Source organism: Sturnira hondurensis, unplaced genomic scaffold (genome assembly GCF_014824575.4).
Source record: "Sturnira hondurensis isolate 20B ecotype Veracruz unplaced genomic scaffold, ASM1482457v3 Scaffold0016617, whole genome shotgun sequence".
NCBI classification, from domain to species: Eukaryota; Metazoa; Chordata; class Mammalia; order Chiroptera; family Phyllostomidae; genus Sturnira; species Sturnira hondurensis.
In genome coordinates this window covers 989,182-1,004,004 of record NW_028089248.1, presented here as the reverse complement: position 1 = coordinate 1,004,004, position 14,823 = coordinate 989,182, and the positions used below count along the sequence as shown (strand labels likewise).

Here is a 14,823-nt window from a genome sequence, read left to right as displayed (position 1 = left end):
TCTCTAACCTTCCAGAACTCAGGCCTGAGACAGCAGACCCGTTGGCCCTGACCGTGCACCTGGAGACCCCCAGCCCAGCAGGTGATGCTCGCCCTCTCCTCCTCACTTCTCACCTGGGACAGGTGAGTGGCTGGAGCGTCCCTTCCGGTCCCGCAACCTCTAGCCTGTCCATGCTGCCTTCAGACCGGATCCCACCTCCTCCTCCCTGGGTTCTACGGAAAAGCAATTCAATTGCCCACCGGGAATGTGCCAATCCCAGAGGCGGGCCGTCACGTAGGGAGATAATTCTATTCTCTGGCCCGGCGCTGCACCCCCACCTCCAGCTCCACGCAGATAATGAGGGAAACGGTGCCACACACCCTTTCCTCTGACCTGATTGATTATCCCCACACACCTTGGAGTGCTTTGCATAACCAGCCCCGACAGCAGGAACCCCTTCCGGGAGGAGTGATTGACACATTTTATTTCTAATTGAAGCTTCCTCGGGACCCAGGAAGAGATTCCCATCTCTTCCCTGCCTCTCTCCTCCTCTCAGGCTTCCTTTTTTCTCCTCCTTCTCTCTCCAAGCTTCCGTTCTCCTTTCTAACTTGGAGGGCTGGACCATGGAGGGCAGAGGCAGTTCCTAGGACCCCCGAGAGGAAGGAGAGGAGGGGAGGACTCGGGGAGGAGGTTCTGGGAGGAGGAGGAGCAGCCTGTTTCCTGGTGAAACGAAAGAGCAGCGAAGGGGAGCTGTCTCCTCTTCCCTTTCTTAGCTGGGAAGCCCATGCGGGCTTTTTTCCCTTTTGTTCATGGCTGTCTGACTGGGGTCCTATTAAGGCAGGGGAGGGGCCCACGTGCAAACACGGGACTGCTCCTGAGTTTACCCACTCTCCTCTGGCACCCACTCATGCTGCTCTCTCGGGGGGCCAGGTGGGTCTCCTCCAGGGACAGTGGTTCGTGGAATGGGGCTGCCTGCAGGGTGAAGGGCACGACAGGCCCTCAGATCTCTGCAGCTCTGCCCGGCCTCTCCACGTTCACTCCCTCCGCCCAGAGGCTCATCCCCCCCCTTAGTGGGCCCTCAGTGAGGAGAGGCTGCCTGCTTTTGCTCCCACCTGCTCTCCCTGCCTGGGTGGCTTCCTTTTCCCTGGTTGAGTTGGGTTCTGAGAGGCCTCAACTCAGAGGCCTCACTTTTGCGGTGACGAGAGGGGGTGGGGCAGAACGATGCCAGGAGGTTGAGGGGGTGGGGTCTGAGATTCTGGAGTATAATTGCAGGACTAGGGAGATTTACCCTTACCACCCACATGCCAGCATCCCCCTGTGCTTTGACAAATACCCTTCACCCTTAGAGGTAGGTGTCTATTCCCACTGCATAGCTGAGGAAATGGGACACAGAGGAGTTCATTAGCTGCTCAGGGTTTCACAGGAAGTGGTGGTGGGGGGTCCGTATCACAGTGAAGCTTGGGAGGTACCAGCCAGGGCCTCTGGGGGTGTTGTCCACGTGAGGCTGAGCATGCTGACAGAGGCCGCCCCCCCCCAGCAGTATCCCAGGCCGGCCTTGGCCTCGGAGGTTCAGGGCCCAGGCCGCTGGAGCTGGCTGCATGTCTGGGAGGTGCTGGCGGTGCCCAGGGAAAACCACAGCCTTGCCGCCACCAGGGAAGGACCCAAACTCCAGAAGAAAGAAAGTTGATAAGAGTTAACGGAGAGAAGGGAGCAGCAGGGAGGCCTCCCCCCTGGGAGGAAGGAGCACCGGTTTCTGACCTCCTGTGCCTGGTGTCCCGGTGTCTGTCTCTGCTTCACCAGCTCTGTGTGACCCTGGAAGGCCCCCACACTTACACTCCTCCCCACTCACCTCTAGGGCACTGACACAGCTCAACTACTCCAGCCTGAGTCGGGGGGTCCCCAGGGTGGGGCGGGGGCTGGCAGCTGTGTCTGCATTGGACCAGGCCTTGCGGGACTCCCTCTGCTCGCATGTACCCCCAAGTTGTGCAGTGTGACACGTGCTCATGGTTTCAGGTGTGCAAGCTCTTCCCAAACCTCCCTGGAGACCCACGATGAGATTGTCACACACCCCACTATGCAGGGCCAACACCTAGCACTGGTGGCCTTATAAACATACTAACTAAAAGTGAGGAGGGAGATACAAAAAAGGAATCCCCACGTTGTACCCCAACTCGTCCCTCTTCCTGAATCTCTTGCAACTTTAAGTCCGAGCTGGGGGCTGGAGGACTGAAAGAGAAAAAGAGGGCACGGAGGGGTACGGTGCACGGCCCAGCCAGGAGGCCTTGGTGGCCCGCACCGAGCGGCCCTTCCGTCCTGTAGAGGGAGCTCCAGCCCCAGATTTCCCGACTCCCTCCCCGGGTCGGCCCGGACCGGTCCTGCCGGTAGCCGGAATCCCGCCTGAGTCTGTGCTCCTGCCTGGATCTTCCGCACCCGGACCTCCGAAGGCTGCCCTTGAGGGCACGGGGCAAAGCCCCCTGGAATGCCAGGCGCGCAGATGCTGCCGTGTCCTGGGGCCCCCAACTCTGAATTTGGGCTGGGCCCAGGAACCAATAGGGAAGGATGTGCACCCCTAAGCTCCCCGCTCCTCTGTATACCCTCTAATCACCACTCCACTGTAGCTTCTATGCGGGGGAGTCTGTGGCTGCAAACGCGGTTGGAAGGGGGGCGTGGAGCTGAGCTTGCATGGCCCCTTTTAAGGAACCAACCTCAACTGTGCCGATCTAAGAATGGGGGCGCGAGAAGGGTGAGAACCTCCCAGCCCAACCCCTCTGCATGCAGACCCTCCCTGGAGCCTTCCCGCGCAAGACCCCGTGGTTGCGTCTGTGGGCCGGCGGGTGGGGGGCCGCTTTCTCACCGAGATTCCTCGCAGGGAGTCTCGCCCCGGTTCCCCGCCTGTCTCCTCTGCCATTCCTCTCCGGAGCCCCGGGTGCTTCTCCAGCGGCCTCTCCTCCAGCGGCGCCCCCAGCCCCGCCACTTCCGCGCCTCCGCGCTCCTCCACTCACACGGTCCGGTCCGTCTCTCCTTCGCTTCTGCTGATCCCAGCGACTCTTCACACACGGAGGGTGGGGCGGGGGTGGAACAAAACGAACAAAAAACAGCAGACAGATCCCTCTGGGGGCAACAGGCGGGTTGTAGTCAAAGTGGCAACAGCTCATTTATTTAGCCAAAAATAGATACTTTCTTGTACAATTCGGTTCACACATATGTACATTTTTCTGTATATACAAACAAGTCAGACACGCTTATTCGCACTGAAACTCCACCCCCCAAAATCAACCTTACAAACCAATTTCACCGACTCAACTAATGTGGGTACAGACGCGACTTGGGGAGGACCGGGGGGACTTGTTTAATTTCTTTTTATTTTTTTGTTTAGTTTTCTTTTTTTTAAGGTATTCATACACAGACATGCTTACAAGTCATAACTATACAGAGCGATTTTTTTTACAATTATTACAATTATTTTTAAAATTTTTAAAAGAACTAGGATGAGGAGAGAGCTGACAAGACCAGCGCGGCGTCCAGGTGGTTCTGGGGCCTGCAAGAGAGAGGGAGCGGTAGCAAAGGCCGGGAGAGAGGGGCAACCGCACTGCCTAGGGCCGGGAGACGCAACGGGGGTGGAGGCCGGGGCAGGGAGGTGTCGCACTGTGATGATGCCAGCTGTGGGTACTGGTCTTCCCGCTTAACTGTAATAGTGGAGGGGGCCCAGCCCCGGAGGCTGGGGTATGGGAGGAGGGAGGTGGGCCCCAGGGGCCGGCTGGCAGGGCTGGGCAGGGGTCCCACAGCACAAGGCCCTCAACCGCGCTGCATGGACTGGGACCGGGCTGTCTCACCGCCTCGGGGCCCTCGGAGACTGCGAAGGAGTGTGTTGCCCCCTTTTAAAAGCTGGTCCCAGCTGCGTTCCCGGGGGGTGGGGGCAAAAAGCCCGCCTTTGCTCCGGTTCCCCCGCCTCCCGGTCCCACCATTCCGCCCACCTCTGAGTCTCTTACCGCCTGGGCACGGGCTGGAAAGCTGTCTTGAGTAACTTTTTCTCCACTTCCAAGGCACTACAGCGATCTAAGGGAAGCGAGGGAGAAAAAGGAGGGCCTTTAGGGCGCTTCGTTCTGGCTCCCAGGGCCGTGGGAGGCAGGCGCTAGGCGGTGAAAGCCCTGAGCCCTTGGAGTCCTGCCCTCCTCCGGCCCCACAGCGATCCCCAGAGCGCGCTCCCCACCTCCCTCCGTTGCGCTGAGCAGTCACCTGTTCCGCCCTCGGGCTCCGCGGGCCGAGCGAAGGCGGCTGCGGCGGCAGCCTGGTGACCCGCGGCTCCGGGAAGTCCCAACAGGTGTGGAGGGGCTGAACCGAGCAGGGAGAGAGGGTGCGGGCGTGGGCCGGGCGGCGGGCCGGGGAACGGCCGGTTGGTCCAAGCGGGGAACTTGCCCAGCGGCGAAGAGACGAGTCTGTGCGCCGCGGCCGGGGAGAGCTGCAGGGTTGGGGGCGCGACAGCTGCCCCAGGAGGAGAGCCCCCCGCGCCTGGAGGCGAGCGGCGCGGGTTGTCGGGGCTTGTGGCCGTCTCGGCCAGGGACCAGATCTTGGGCTTCTGCAGGGCAGAGGCAGGCGCTGGAGCGGGAGCACAGGGATCCAGGCCCGCGGGGGGCGAGGGCGAAGACGGCGGAGCCACGGCCATCGGCGGTTGGACTGGGGCCAGACTCAGGGCCGGCAGTGGACGCTCCTCCAAGCCCTCGGAGCTGTCGTCCGAGTCGCTGTTCTTGGAGTCCGAAATGGGTACCAGGCCGAGGCCGTCGTCTCGGTGCGCCGCCCCAGCCAGGGCCAGCTCAGGCGTGGCCGCGCCGTCCACGTTCTCCAAATCGATCTCCTCGTCCTCCTCGTCGTCGTCCGCCAGGCCCTCGCCCCCCGCGTCCTCCTCCTCCCCTCCGAGCTCCTCCTCCTCCAGCTCCAGCTCGCGTTTGCTGTCTTCTTCGTCGTCATCCTCGTCCTCCTCTTCGCGCTCGCTCCCATAAGCGTTGCCCTCCTCGTCGGTGCGGCTGCGGGGCGCCCAGGTCATCTTGTTCTCTTTCTTGAGGCGCCGGCGCGCGTTGGCGAACCAGGTGGACACCTGGGTGAGGGTCATCTTGGTGATGATGGCCAGCATGATCTTCTCGCCCTTGGTGGGGTAGGGGTTCTTGCGGTGCTCGTTGAGCCAGGCCTTGAGCGTGCTCGTGCTCTCCCGGGTGGCGTTCTTGGGACGGGACGGGTCTCCGAACTGGTACTGGCCGTATGGGTAGAAGGCGGCGTGCGGGTGCGGAAACGCGGCTGCCGCGGCCGGATGCTGCACCCCGGGGCTGTCTTTCAGCTCATACTGAGCGCCCTGCACGCACATGGGGGAGGAAGGGGCACGCGCGGAGGGAGCGCGGATGAGTCCCGGCCGTGGCGGCCTCCACCTTCCCCGCCCAGGCCCCGCTAGTCTACTCCCGCCCGCTCACCCCGTCCGGCGCCCCAGCTCCCACCCCCTCATCCTCCGCTCTTGGGGCGCTTACCAGCTGCGGGAAGATGGGCAGCTCGGCTGCATAGGGCAGGAAGGCGCCGTAGCCTTGGGCGGCGGCTGCCGCCGCTGCCGCCGCGGCGTAGGGCGCCCCGTACACGGACGAGAGCACATTGGACAGGGATCCCGAGGCGGCCAGCTCCGAGGCTCCGGCTCCCGGGCCGCCCCGGGCCCCAGCGCTGCCGCCACCAGCGGCGGCCCCCGGGCGCTCGGGTGGGTAGAGCGGGCGGATGTACTGGTATCCGAGCTGGGGGAAGGACATGGTGGCCCGCGGGGCACGGACGGAGAGGGGGTCCGGCCCCCGGGGCCGCCCTGCTCAGCGCCACCCGCGGGCTCCGGCGCGCATCGGGGGCTGGGCCGGGCTGGGGCCGCGCTGCCTCCCGCGCTCCGCGGCGCTCCGCGTTCACCTATTGATCTGCTCAGCGGCGGCGGCGCGGCGGCGGCGAGGAGCCAGGTCAGGTCCGAACAGATTGGCGAAGATTCCCCGGGCTTCGGGCTCTGATTGACATTTCTACGGGCCCGCAAGCCCCTCCTCTCCGCGCCTCGCTCCCTCCTCTCGCCGCCGGAGCTGCGTCTGCCCGCGCCTGGCTCCTCGCTACCCTCCTCTCCCCGGCTGTGTCGCGCCACGCTGCCTTCGCCCTCCTCTAGTTCTCACTCCTCCTCCTCGCCCTTCCTCTCCCTCCCCTCTGCGCGCTCCTCTTCCTCCAGGATCGCTTCCGCTCCCTCGGGCTCTTTACCCCTTCTGGGCGCTAGGAAACTCTGTCCTTTCTCCTCTTTCCCTCTCTCTCACGGTTTCTTTTTCTCTCCTTTCCGTTCCCTTTGCTCGTTCTCCTCTCTACTCTCTCGCTCTTCCCTCACATAACACAGTCCCCGCCCCACCCTGGCCTCTGCGTCCCGGACTAAGGCGCCTCAAGTCGTGCGCACTTAGGGTGCTGTGCGGGGCAGGGGTGGGAGGGAGAGGTGTCCATCTCGTCTGTGTGTCCGTCCCCGCCCTGGCTCCCTCCCTCGCCCTTCCCCAAATCTCAGGTCTGACGTCGCGCCCTCTTATTCGACTTTTCCTTGCGTCTTCTTCCCAAGTCGCCAATCACTGGGGAGCCTTACTGGCGAGGCCGCCCACCCCCGCGAATACCGCGCGCGGGGCGGGCCGGGGCGGGGGTGGGCAGGACCCCAGCGCTCCCGGTCCCTTCCCGCCCCCCTTGGCCTTCTTGGAGCGGCTTGGGTGGAGTAGGAGGAGGAGAGGCTTGGGGACGGGGGTTAGTGCGGGGTCAGTTCCCCCCTCCCGGTTTCCCGCCGCTCGGTGCCTCTTTCCCTGCCCCAGTACGGAGCCTGGGTCGGACCAGACCTGGGTCCCGGGCTAGTGCGGGGCCGTAGTCAGCCCGGGCCCCTTTCTCAGAAGGCTGGCCACTCAAAGCAGCGTAGGGAGGCAGGTAGAAGAAAGTGAGGAGGTGCATTGTAGTCATGCGTTCAAAGGCCATCCCACTGCTCAGGGGGGCGAGGCTGCCCCCCATCCGACAGAACCAAACCCAGAAATTAGCCACGTTTACGCCGCCTCAGTGTCTGGGTGCGATTTTTTTTTTTTTTTTAAGAAATGGCAGGCTTGGCCGAGGAAGGGGTCTGCAGGGTGGACGCCCCGGGAATCCTGGGGAGCAACGACCCGAACGTGGATCCTGCCCGCGCCGTAAGCGGGCGCGGGACGGGGAGGAGCCCGGTGACGGAGGCTCCGGGAACTTTCCGGGAGCGCTTTGAGAAGTCCGCGTGTCCGAATTTTCTGTCTCCAGAGACCCTTCGTTTTGCTGCTGTTCTTCCCCTGCCCCCCGGCCTCAGCGCCAACCTGTGTTCTTTCCGCGAGGTTTTTCCCACGGGTTCAGGTGGGGGAGGGAGTCGACACTCTTAGTTTTGTGGTAGGATATATCCCGAATCAAACCCGAAACCCCAGTGTCCAGGCGCCCACCTTCACGGACCAGGGCGTGCCGCCCAGAGCTGGGAGGAGATTCCCGGGACTGTGGCGCGGCTCCGAGCTAAACGCTTTAGGCCGCAGCGGCGACGGACGCGCAGGCCGAGCCTGCGTTGGGAGCGCTCGCGGACGACACGAGGGCGGCGACTCTGCCGCGGAAACGCCAGCCCCGGCTCGGAGGCAGACAGTGGCCGCCCTGCGCCGCTGGATAGAGGAGTGGTATCCGAATTCCAGTAGAGGGGAGGGATCGGAGGGTCCCGTCCCAGCTGTCTCCGGTCTCAGCAGCTCCGCGGAGCCCCGTTAGGGAACGAACTCCCGTGGGGACCCAGTTTTCATCCCGTCCCTGCTCCCCGCCTCTTGCCACCACCCTGCGCACTCTGGTCGGGGACTCCAGGAGGTGGGAGGACGCTGAGAAAATTGGGGGGAACACAAGGGAAGGTTTGGAGGCAGTCGGGTGTGGGGTTCAATGGGGATAACCGACCGGCGGCCTCAGAGTGGGGCGGGCTGCTGCCCTCAGCTCCCCCACCCCTGGCTCTGCGGGACCCTCTGCGTGGGCCCTAGCCGGAGTCTCTCCCGAGAAGGAGGCGTCGGGGAGCGCCAGCTTCGACATGTTTCCCAAGTGCCTGATTTTCGTTTTGAGTTAAAACTCTCACAGAAGTGGCTCAGGGGATCCTGAGCTCATCTCCTCGGGAAAAATCTCGGGGTTCAGAATTGAGGGTAACGATAACATGGTTTTCTGGAGTACTTCCCAGGGGTCAGGCTCGAAGCTTGGCAGCTCTGGTGCCCTGGCGCTGGCACCACACCAGGGCAGCGCCCACGGCCAGGTGAGGACGTAGGGAAACTGGGGCTGCGCTCTCAAGTGCCCGGGTGAAATGCCCGAAACTTAACTCTGCTCTTCCAGGAGGAAAGGAGAAAGCAGTGAGCCCTGGAGGTGTTTCTTCAGCATTGACCAGCTTTTGACCTGGCTGCCGCGGACGGCAGGAGGAGGGGGGAAAAGGCCACAGGGATAAGGCTGTTCTCAGGCAACGAGCTCCGCGGGGTCGGGGGCGGGGCATGGCCCAGAGGGGGAACCTCCAGACCCAGAACCAGATAGGGACCCGAGAACCTTGACTAATTAGCTCTCTCCAGGCGCCCGTATCCCAAGAAGAAACGGTCTCTCCACTACCCTGGTTTTCAGCCGAGCTGGTCCCCGCCCTGGCCTGGACAATCCGAGCCCCGCGCTGGGACTCAGCGTCCTAGGCAGCCGGGCCCCGACGTGGCGCCGGCTCCACCGGCGTAGTGGAGCCTGGCTCCGGACTAAACTGGCGCATCTGTGGACAACCGAACCTGTTCCAGGGGTTTTTTAATCCAAGAGATGGGGTCAAAGTGACACAGCGCACAGGCAGGAAAAGCAGGTGCACTGGGAAGTTGATTTGGGGAAAGGCTCGAGCGCACAAACGCCTTGCACGCGGAAGCTTCTCCGTCATCTCGCCGCCTTCCAATGTTCCCAGCGCACAGAAAAGCTCCGGAGGATTGCTGTAGAGGCTCACTCAACGTGGCCCAGGGTGCGGAGAGCGCACCCACAGGGTGTCCGGAGCAAACGCGTTGGCGCCCAAAGTAGCGCCGGCGGAATCCCGACGTAAACCCAGGACCCTCGGGGCTGCCCTACACATCTGCCCACCAGCGGAGAGTCACCTAGGCCACTCTCTGCCCCCTCTTCACCCAGCCCCTCGGGGCGCCGGCTTCAGCCCCGGCTCTCCCCGCCTAAGCCGTCTTCCATCCTTCTATCCCAGGCCTGAGATCCCGGCTGCAGGGCGGCCCAGCGATCCCTCCGCTTCCTGCAGACGCCGGCGCACGCTCCCACCGCTCCCTCCCCCCGCGTTCGGGTTACAGGTTAATGAAATGCTCGTTTTCCTCAGTCATTTGTTTTGTTTTCCTGCAAAGTTCTGATAAGTAGCTAACCAACGAAGCTTGTAATTACAATCTTACAGAAACCGGGCCGATCTGTATATAAATCTCACCATCCAATTACAAGATGTAATAATTTTGCACTCAAGCTGGTAATGAGGTCTAATACTCGTGCATGCGATAATCCCCTCTGGATGCTGGCTTGATCAGATGTTGGCTTTGTAATTAGACGGGCAGAAAATCATTATTTCATGTTCAAATAGAAAATGAGGTTGGTGGGAAGTTAATTTCTCTACGCTCTGTGAAGCGTAGACAAGAATTTAATGATTTAATTACAGTTGTAAGCCCTTTCCATGAGACTTAAATTGAGCTGAGAATATTTTTTTTCCTTCTCTCTCTCCCCCTGTCTCTCTGTTCCGCATTCTCTCTCTCTCCTATTAGCAGTGGCAGGCACGCTAGAGTGCGTGGCCTGGTGTCCTCACCGGGAGCGATTTGCAACTGGCCAGGAATCCTACCCCCAGTATTCCAGGAGGCGCAGCCGGGGCCTCCAGAGCCGCCCCGGGACGGGTTGCTGCCCCCCGTGGGCCTCAGAGCACTTCCCTGGGTCCGGAGAAGCGGCAGGGAAACTAGGAGAAACTTTGCCAACTTTTGCTGTCAGGAAAGGCGGCAAGAATGGCCGAGGTAGCTAGCGGCAGCCGCGCCTCGCTGGATGCTGGGTCCGCAGCCAGCCAGGCCCCAGCACCTGGGAGCAGGCCTGACTGGCCCAAGGAGAGGCGCAAGGCTGACCAGAGGGCTGCTTGCTCCCCCACTCCACCCCTGCGCTCCCCCCACCTGGCTGGCAGCCCCCGGTCGGCAGAGCAGCCCGAGATAAGCAGTGCTCAGAATGGCTTGGATGGAAAAAACTTGTGCCCGGAGCGCGAGCGATTGTCTTTACCTCTCCAGGACCATCCTTCCACACCTGACTCAAGCAGTTTCCCTCCCTCGCCCTCCTTTGTCTTTCTCTGCGGTCGTCTGTCTCCCTCACTTTCTGTGTCTTCCGTTCTGGGCATTCATTTTTCTCTCCTCCACTCCCTCCTTCGCTGTGTTGTTTCGCCCCCTCCGGGCCCCTTTTCAGTTCATTTTTCTCAATTTCGCTCCGCCCTCTTCTTTATTTTATGTCTCTTTCTTCCCGTCCCTGACTCTGGGACTGTGTCCCTCTCCTCTGTCCTCCTCTCTCGTTCTTTCTTTCCTCCCCCTCTCATCCTAATTTTCTGTTTCCTCCTTCGATGTCTTGGTCTGTTTCTCCGGTTCTTCTTCCTGCGTCTTTTCTCTCTTCTCCTCTTCCTGTCTTGGATCTGACCCCTCCCCCCGTGGGTCTGCCTCTCCATAGGACCCCCTCCTCATCCATCTTGGCAGATGAATATGTCGCCTTATTGGATACGAGGCCAGAGCCGGGTGGTGGGGCTGGCCAGCCTAGCGCAGTTTCTTCATGCATATTGAGGAGATGGTAATGAGGGCATTTGCATTGTTGCATGGAAATGCTGTGTCTCTTGCCCACGTTCAGATCGGGAGAAGGTGGCAGGGTGGCGCAGGCTCAAGAGAGATCAGCAATGGGCACCCGTCCTGGTGGCTGCAGCTGGCCTTCAGTGGGTTACTGGGTACTTGGGGACCTCAGGAAGGAAATGACCTTGCAGAGGGGGAGCCGGACGCATCCCCTTGGGCTTCTCCACAGAGGTGGGTGAGCTCCCCTCCTTAAAGCCTGGTGTGGAAACACCCCCCCCTTGTTTGCAACAGGGCCTTCCTGCCCCCACCATGGGCCTCTGAGCCCCCTCCTTTGGGGTTTCCAGGCCTGTGACTGAGCGCCACCAGGAAATTAGTGCCTGACAACGCCATCTAACAGCAATAAACGGTTTGTAGTTCCTTGTGACATGTCACAGGATCAAACACAGGTACCCTGTTTCCCTGCTCCACCTACTCCGCCTTCATCTTGGAGGGCGTCACTGGGTCGGGGAGGGTGGCTGTCTGAAGCCCTCTCCAGCCTGGACTCAGCCAGACGGAGCTGTCACTCAAAAGGGTCATGTCCCTCCCCTCGAAGATCCAAAGAGCTCAGGAGACAGGACCCAGGCTCCCCTCTCCAGTGGATGGAGGTTTATGAAGGCAGGTGCTGTGGGGGCCACACTCGGAGCTGAGCTCAGAGGGCCCAGGGGCTCCTTGCTGGTAAGTCAGCAGGACATGGAACCCTGGCTCTAGATGCAGTCAAGGGGCTCCCTGTGGGCCTTAGACATTTGTCCCCACCCTGAATACTCTTCCAGCTGCGTGTTAGGAGCGGTGAGAGCCCTTGATTCAGAAACGAAAGCGTCGTCGAGATCTGGCCTGGTCTGGAATTGGGCAGCGTCCAGGTCCCCAGACTTCCAGCCCTCTCGGCCACCACCCGCCACTGCTGCCCTTTGTGTAACGTTGCGCCTTCCACTGGCTTGGCTTAGACACCCCGCGACATGTTTTTGGAAAGAAAAGTTGACACTGCTGCAGAAAATTGAAAAGTAGACATTACTCACCATGAAAGGAAGTTGTAAAAGATGCAAACCATGAGGAGCGAGCAGAGTTAATACGTTTGAGCCACGTTGCTTGCTTGGGAATGACTTCCAGAGGTGTGAGTAGATTCGCAGGTGTGAAAAGTGTTCAACACTGAGTTTTGCTCAGAAGAAATGAGAGAATTGAAAGGGGAATGTTTCGCAGTATTCAATATATGAGTTAATTCTCTGTCTCCACCCCACCCTAAATCACGTTGAGGATGCTAAAAAAGGTTTATGGCTTATGAACAGTGTGTTAAAAATGCAAGATGGAAAATGGCGTGCTACATTATTATTATTGACCACATGATTGTGTCAAACACGTTCAAACAGTATCACATTTAATTCTCACAACAGACCTACGAACGAGGGACTGTCTTGGGTGACCATGTATGGTCGTGTAGGATGCTCCCTGAAGAAGGGCACCCCAGCTGAGGGGCTGGGGATGGGGGTCTTGAAGCCCAGTCTTTCTGTGCCCTCAGACTGTGTGCCTTGGCTTCTTAGGCCTGCACTGGAAGGGAAGTACCTTTCTCTGATGTATACACAGTTGGAGGATGGCCTCGCACTTGTCTTAAAGAGGGAGAAACTGAGGCTTAGAGAGCTTGACAAAGTCCATACTGAAGCCTCATCTGATATACTTAACTGCGATCCCGCTGGGCAGAAGATCGGGGTCTTTGGGGGATGTGGGGAGGTGTTGCTGGGAGTCTGGGAGGAGAATACTGGAAGACTAGTCCCGCTTTGACAGAAGGGAAAGGCCACCCTGGCTGCTGGGCTTTCCCTTTCCCTTAATCCTCATGCTCCATGCAAATATTTGGAGAGAACCTGGGGCAAAATGCCACGGAGGTCAAGGGTCCAGTATCTCAAAGCCAGCTTGCCGGGATGGGAGAAGGCGATCCGGTGTACTTCAGCCTCACTCTGGGTGGATGCACCTGCTCCTTTGGTTCAGTCTACGGCGAGACGTTATCAACCAGAGAGCTCTGCTTTCTTCCCATTTATGCCCTTTGGGAATTTTCAGTCCTTAAAGACAAACTGAGGGATTGCATCGCACCAGATGTTGCAAATTGGGTTGCCTCTGGCCACAGATAATTGGGGTGGGGGAGTAGGGGCCAAAAGACTAAGCTCAGAGGGAGTCGTGATAATGGCAAGCTGCGCCTTCAGTACACGTTGCTGGGCACTGACTGGGTTCCTGTGCCCACAGACAAGGCTGGTCCCAGGTGTGTGCCAACTGTGCATGGCGCTGCCTGCTTAGAAGCCCCTGGCTCTTGGTTTAATGCGCTGAGGTTGCCATCCTGAAATTCTGAAGTAAACTTTGAACAAGGGGTCCACATTTTCACTTTGCACTGAGCCTCGGAGATGATGTAAATGAGCTTGCTTGCACTCAGAGGTGAATGAGGCACCGTTCCATTCCTCGGGAGCCTTGCAGGCCTAGGAGGTGGGCCGATGGACCCACCATGTTCACATCCCAGAGCTCTGCAATTCTGGGAGCGCACTGGACCTTTGCATGGGCTCCGCTGCCTCTCAGTTGGGTGGAAGCAGCCAAGGAGACCTGCTCGGAGCTGCAAAGGAAACCCCAGCAAAGGCCAGCCCCACCTTGCACTACGGTGGCAACCCAGAGGGGAAAACCATCTGGGAATTTAGGTCCCGCGATGCCTCTGTTAGAGGAAGGCTACTTGGATTCATTTTCTGCGAGAGGAATAAGTCTTGAGTTCTGAAGTATTTTTGAAACCTTTGGGAAATCCCACTTTAATCGCTGATGACAGTTTGACATTTTTCCAGCTGCTTAGACACAGTAGACAAGTCAAGTTGCCCGGCAGGGCACAGGCTGGCGTGCTGGGGTACGTGTGGTTCTAACCTGTCTTCCCCTCCCTGGCTCCTCGTGGCTTTAAGGAAAAGCGAGAAAAAGCCACACAAACCAGCCTCTCGCCATGTTCGTGCTGGCCCGTGTCACCTGCATTTGGGGGTTTACTCCTGAAAGTGAAGTCTTAATGGGGCTGCGGATCTTTTTCTTTTCCCAGATCCATGGACTCGCCTCCCTCTCGCCAGCCTATGACTTAGTAAGTAGCGTTGGTGTCTCTCTCTCATTAAATCCTCCTCTTGGTCCATGTCACTGGCTCACCAGGTGCCGGGATCGCCCTTTGTCTCCTTCCCTGTGTCTCCCGTGTACAGTCAAGACCTGGGGGTGAATCGTAATTCAGGCTCCATCTTCAGTGGCTTGAACAGTTCAGAGTATGTGCTCAAACCCCAGCTTTGCTAGTTACCTCTCTGGGGGACCTTGGGAAAGTTATTTGGCCTCGTTGTGCCTCAGTTTCCCCATCTGTAAAATGGTTGTGAGAAGAATTAAATGACTCAATACGTATAAAGTGCTTAGGACACATAATTAAGCGATTAGGCATGTGGTCATGTATGTTACATATCTTTTTTGGTGTTCTGTTATAGTTGTCCCGATTTCCCCCCGTTGTTCTCCCTGGCCATGGGTCCTTTACACCTGTTCATTGATTAGACTCTTCCCATTCTTTTCCCTCTTATCCCCCATTTTGCATAGTTTTAAAGAGCTCTCTCCCATTTGTTTGTTTTGTAGAACTGCCCTACTTCCTCTGTCCTGTTCCCACCGTGAGAGGCGACACATGTACAAGTGTAACACGCACTCCCACCGGGGTGTTTTTAAGTCCTTTACACGTATTACCTCACTCTCGTTTCCTTCGTTTTATAGATCCAGAACACCGATGCGTAGAGAGGTCAAATAACCCGCCCAAGGCCACACAGCCAGTAAGTGGCGGTCAAGGTTCACACTCAAGCCTGTAGCTCAAGTCAGCCCCCCACCCACTCTTAGCACTGTGATCTGCTTCATGTGTGTGTGTGTGTATATACACATATATATGTACATATATATACATATCTGCATATATATATATATATATATATATATATATATAATG

The 14,823-nt window shown here is 59.0% G+C and overlaps 1 protein-coding gene across 1 annotated transcript; it reads right to left on the bottom strand.

Annotated features, from left to right (window-relative positions):
* Positions 1-3,108: 3,108 nt before the first annotated feature.
* On the bottom strand, positions 3,109-6,499 carry IRX3 (iroquois homeobox 3). Its single transcript, XM_037066327.1, has 4 exons — positions 5,493-6,499; positions 4,216-5,323; positions 3,969-4,035; positions 3,109-3,517 (listed from the first exon to the last, which is right to left on the bottom strand). Exons 1-4 carry the CDS (start codon positions 5,757-5,759, stop codon positions 3,463-3,465), a joined length of 1,497 nt encoding a protein of 498 aa, XP_036922222.1. The 5' UTR covers positions 5,760-6,499; the 3' UTR covers positions 3,109-3,462.
* Between the last annotated feature and the right edge of the window lie 8,324 nt (positions 6,500-14,823).

What these genes read in the sequence shown, in the direction of transcription:
- IRX3 (XM_037066327.1), bottom strand. Translation starts at nt 5,759, where the DNA reads ATGTCCTTCCCCCAGCTCGGATACCAGTACATCCGCCCGCTCTACCCA. An exon ending in GGAGCCCGAGGGCGGAACAG is followed by an intron (nt 4,036 to 4,215) that starts GTGACTGCTCAG and finishes CGCTTCCCTTAG; the next exon opens with ATCGCTGTAGTGCCTTGGAA. An exon ending in TTCCAGCCCGTGCCCAGGCG is followed by an intron (nt 3,518 to 3,968) that starts GTAAGAGACTCA and finishes TCTCTCTTGCAG; the next exon opens with GCCCCAGAACCACCTGGACG.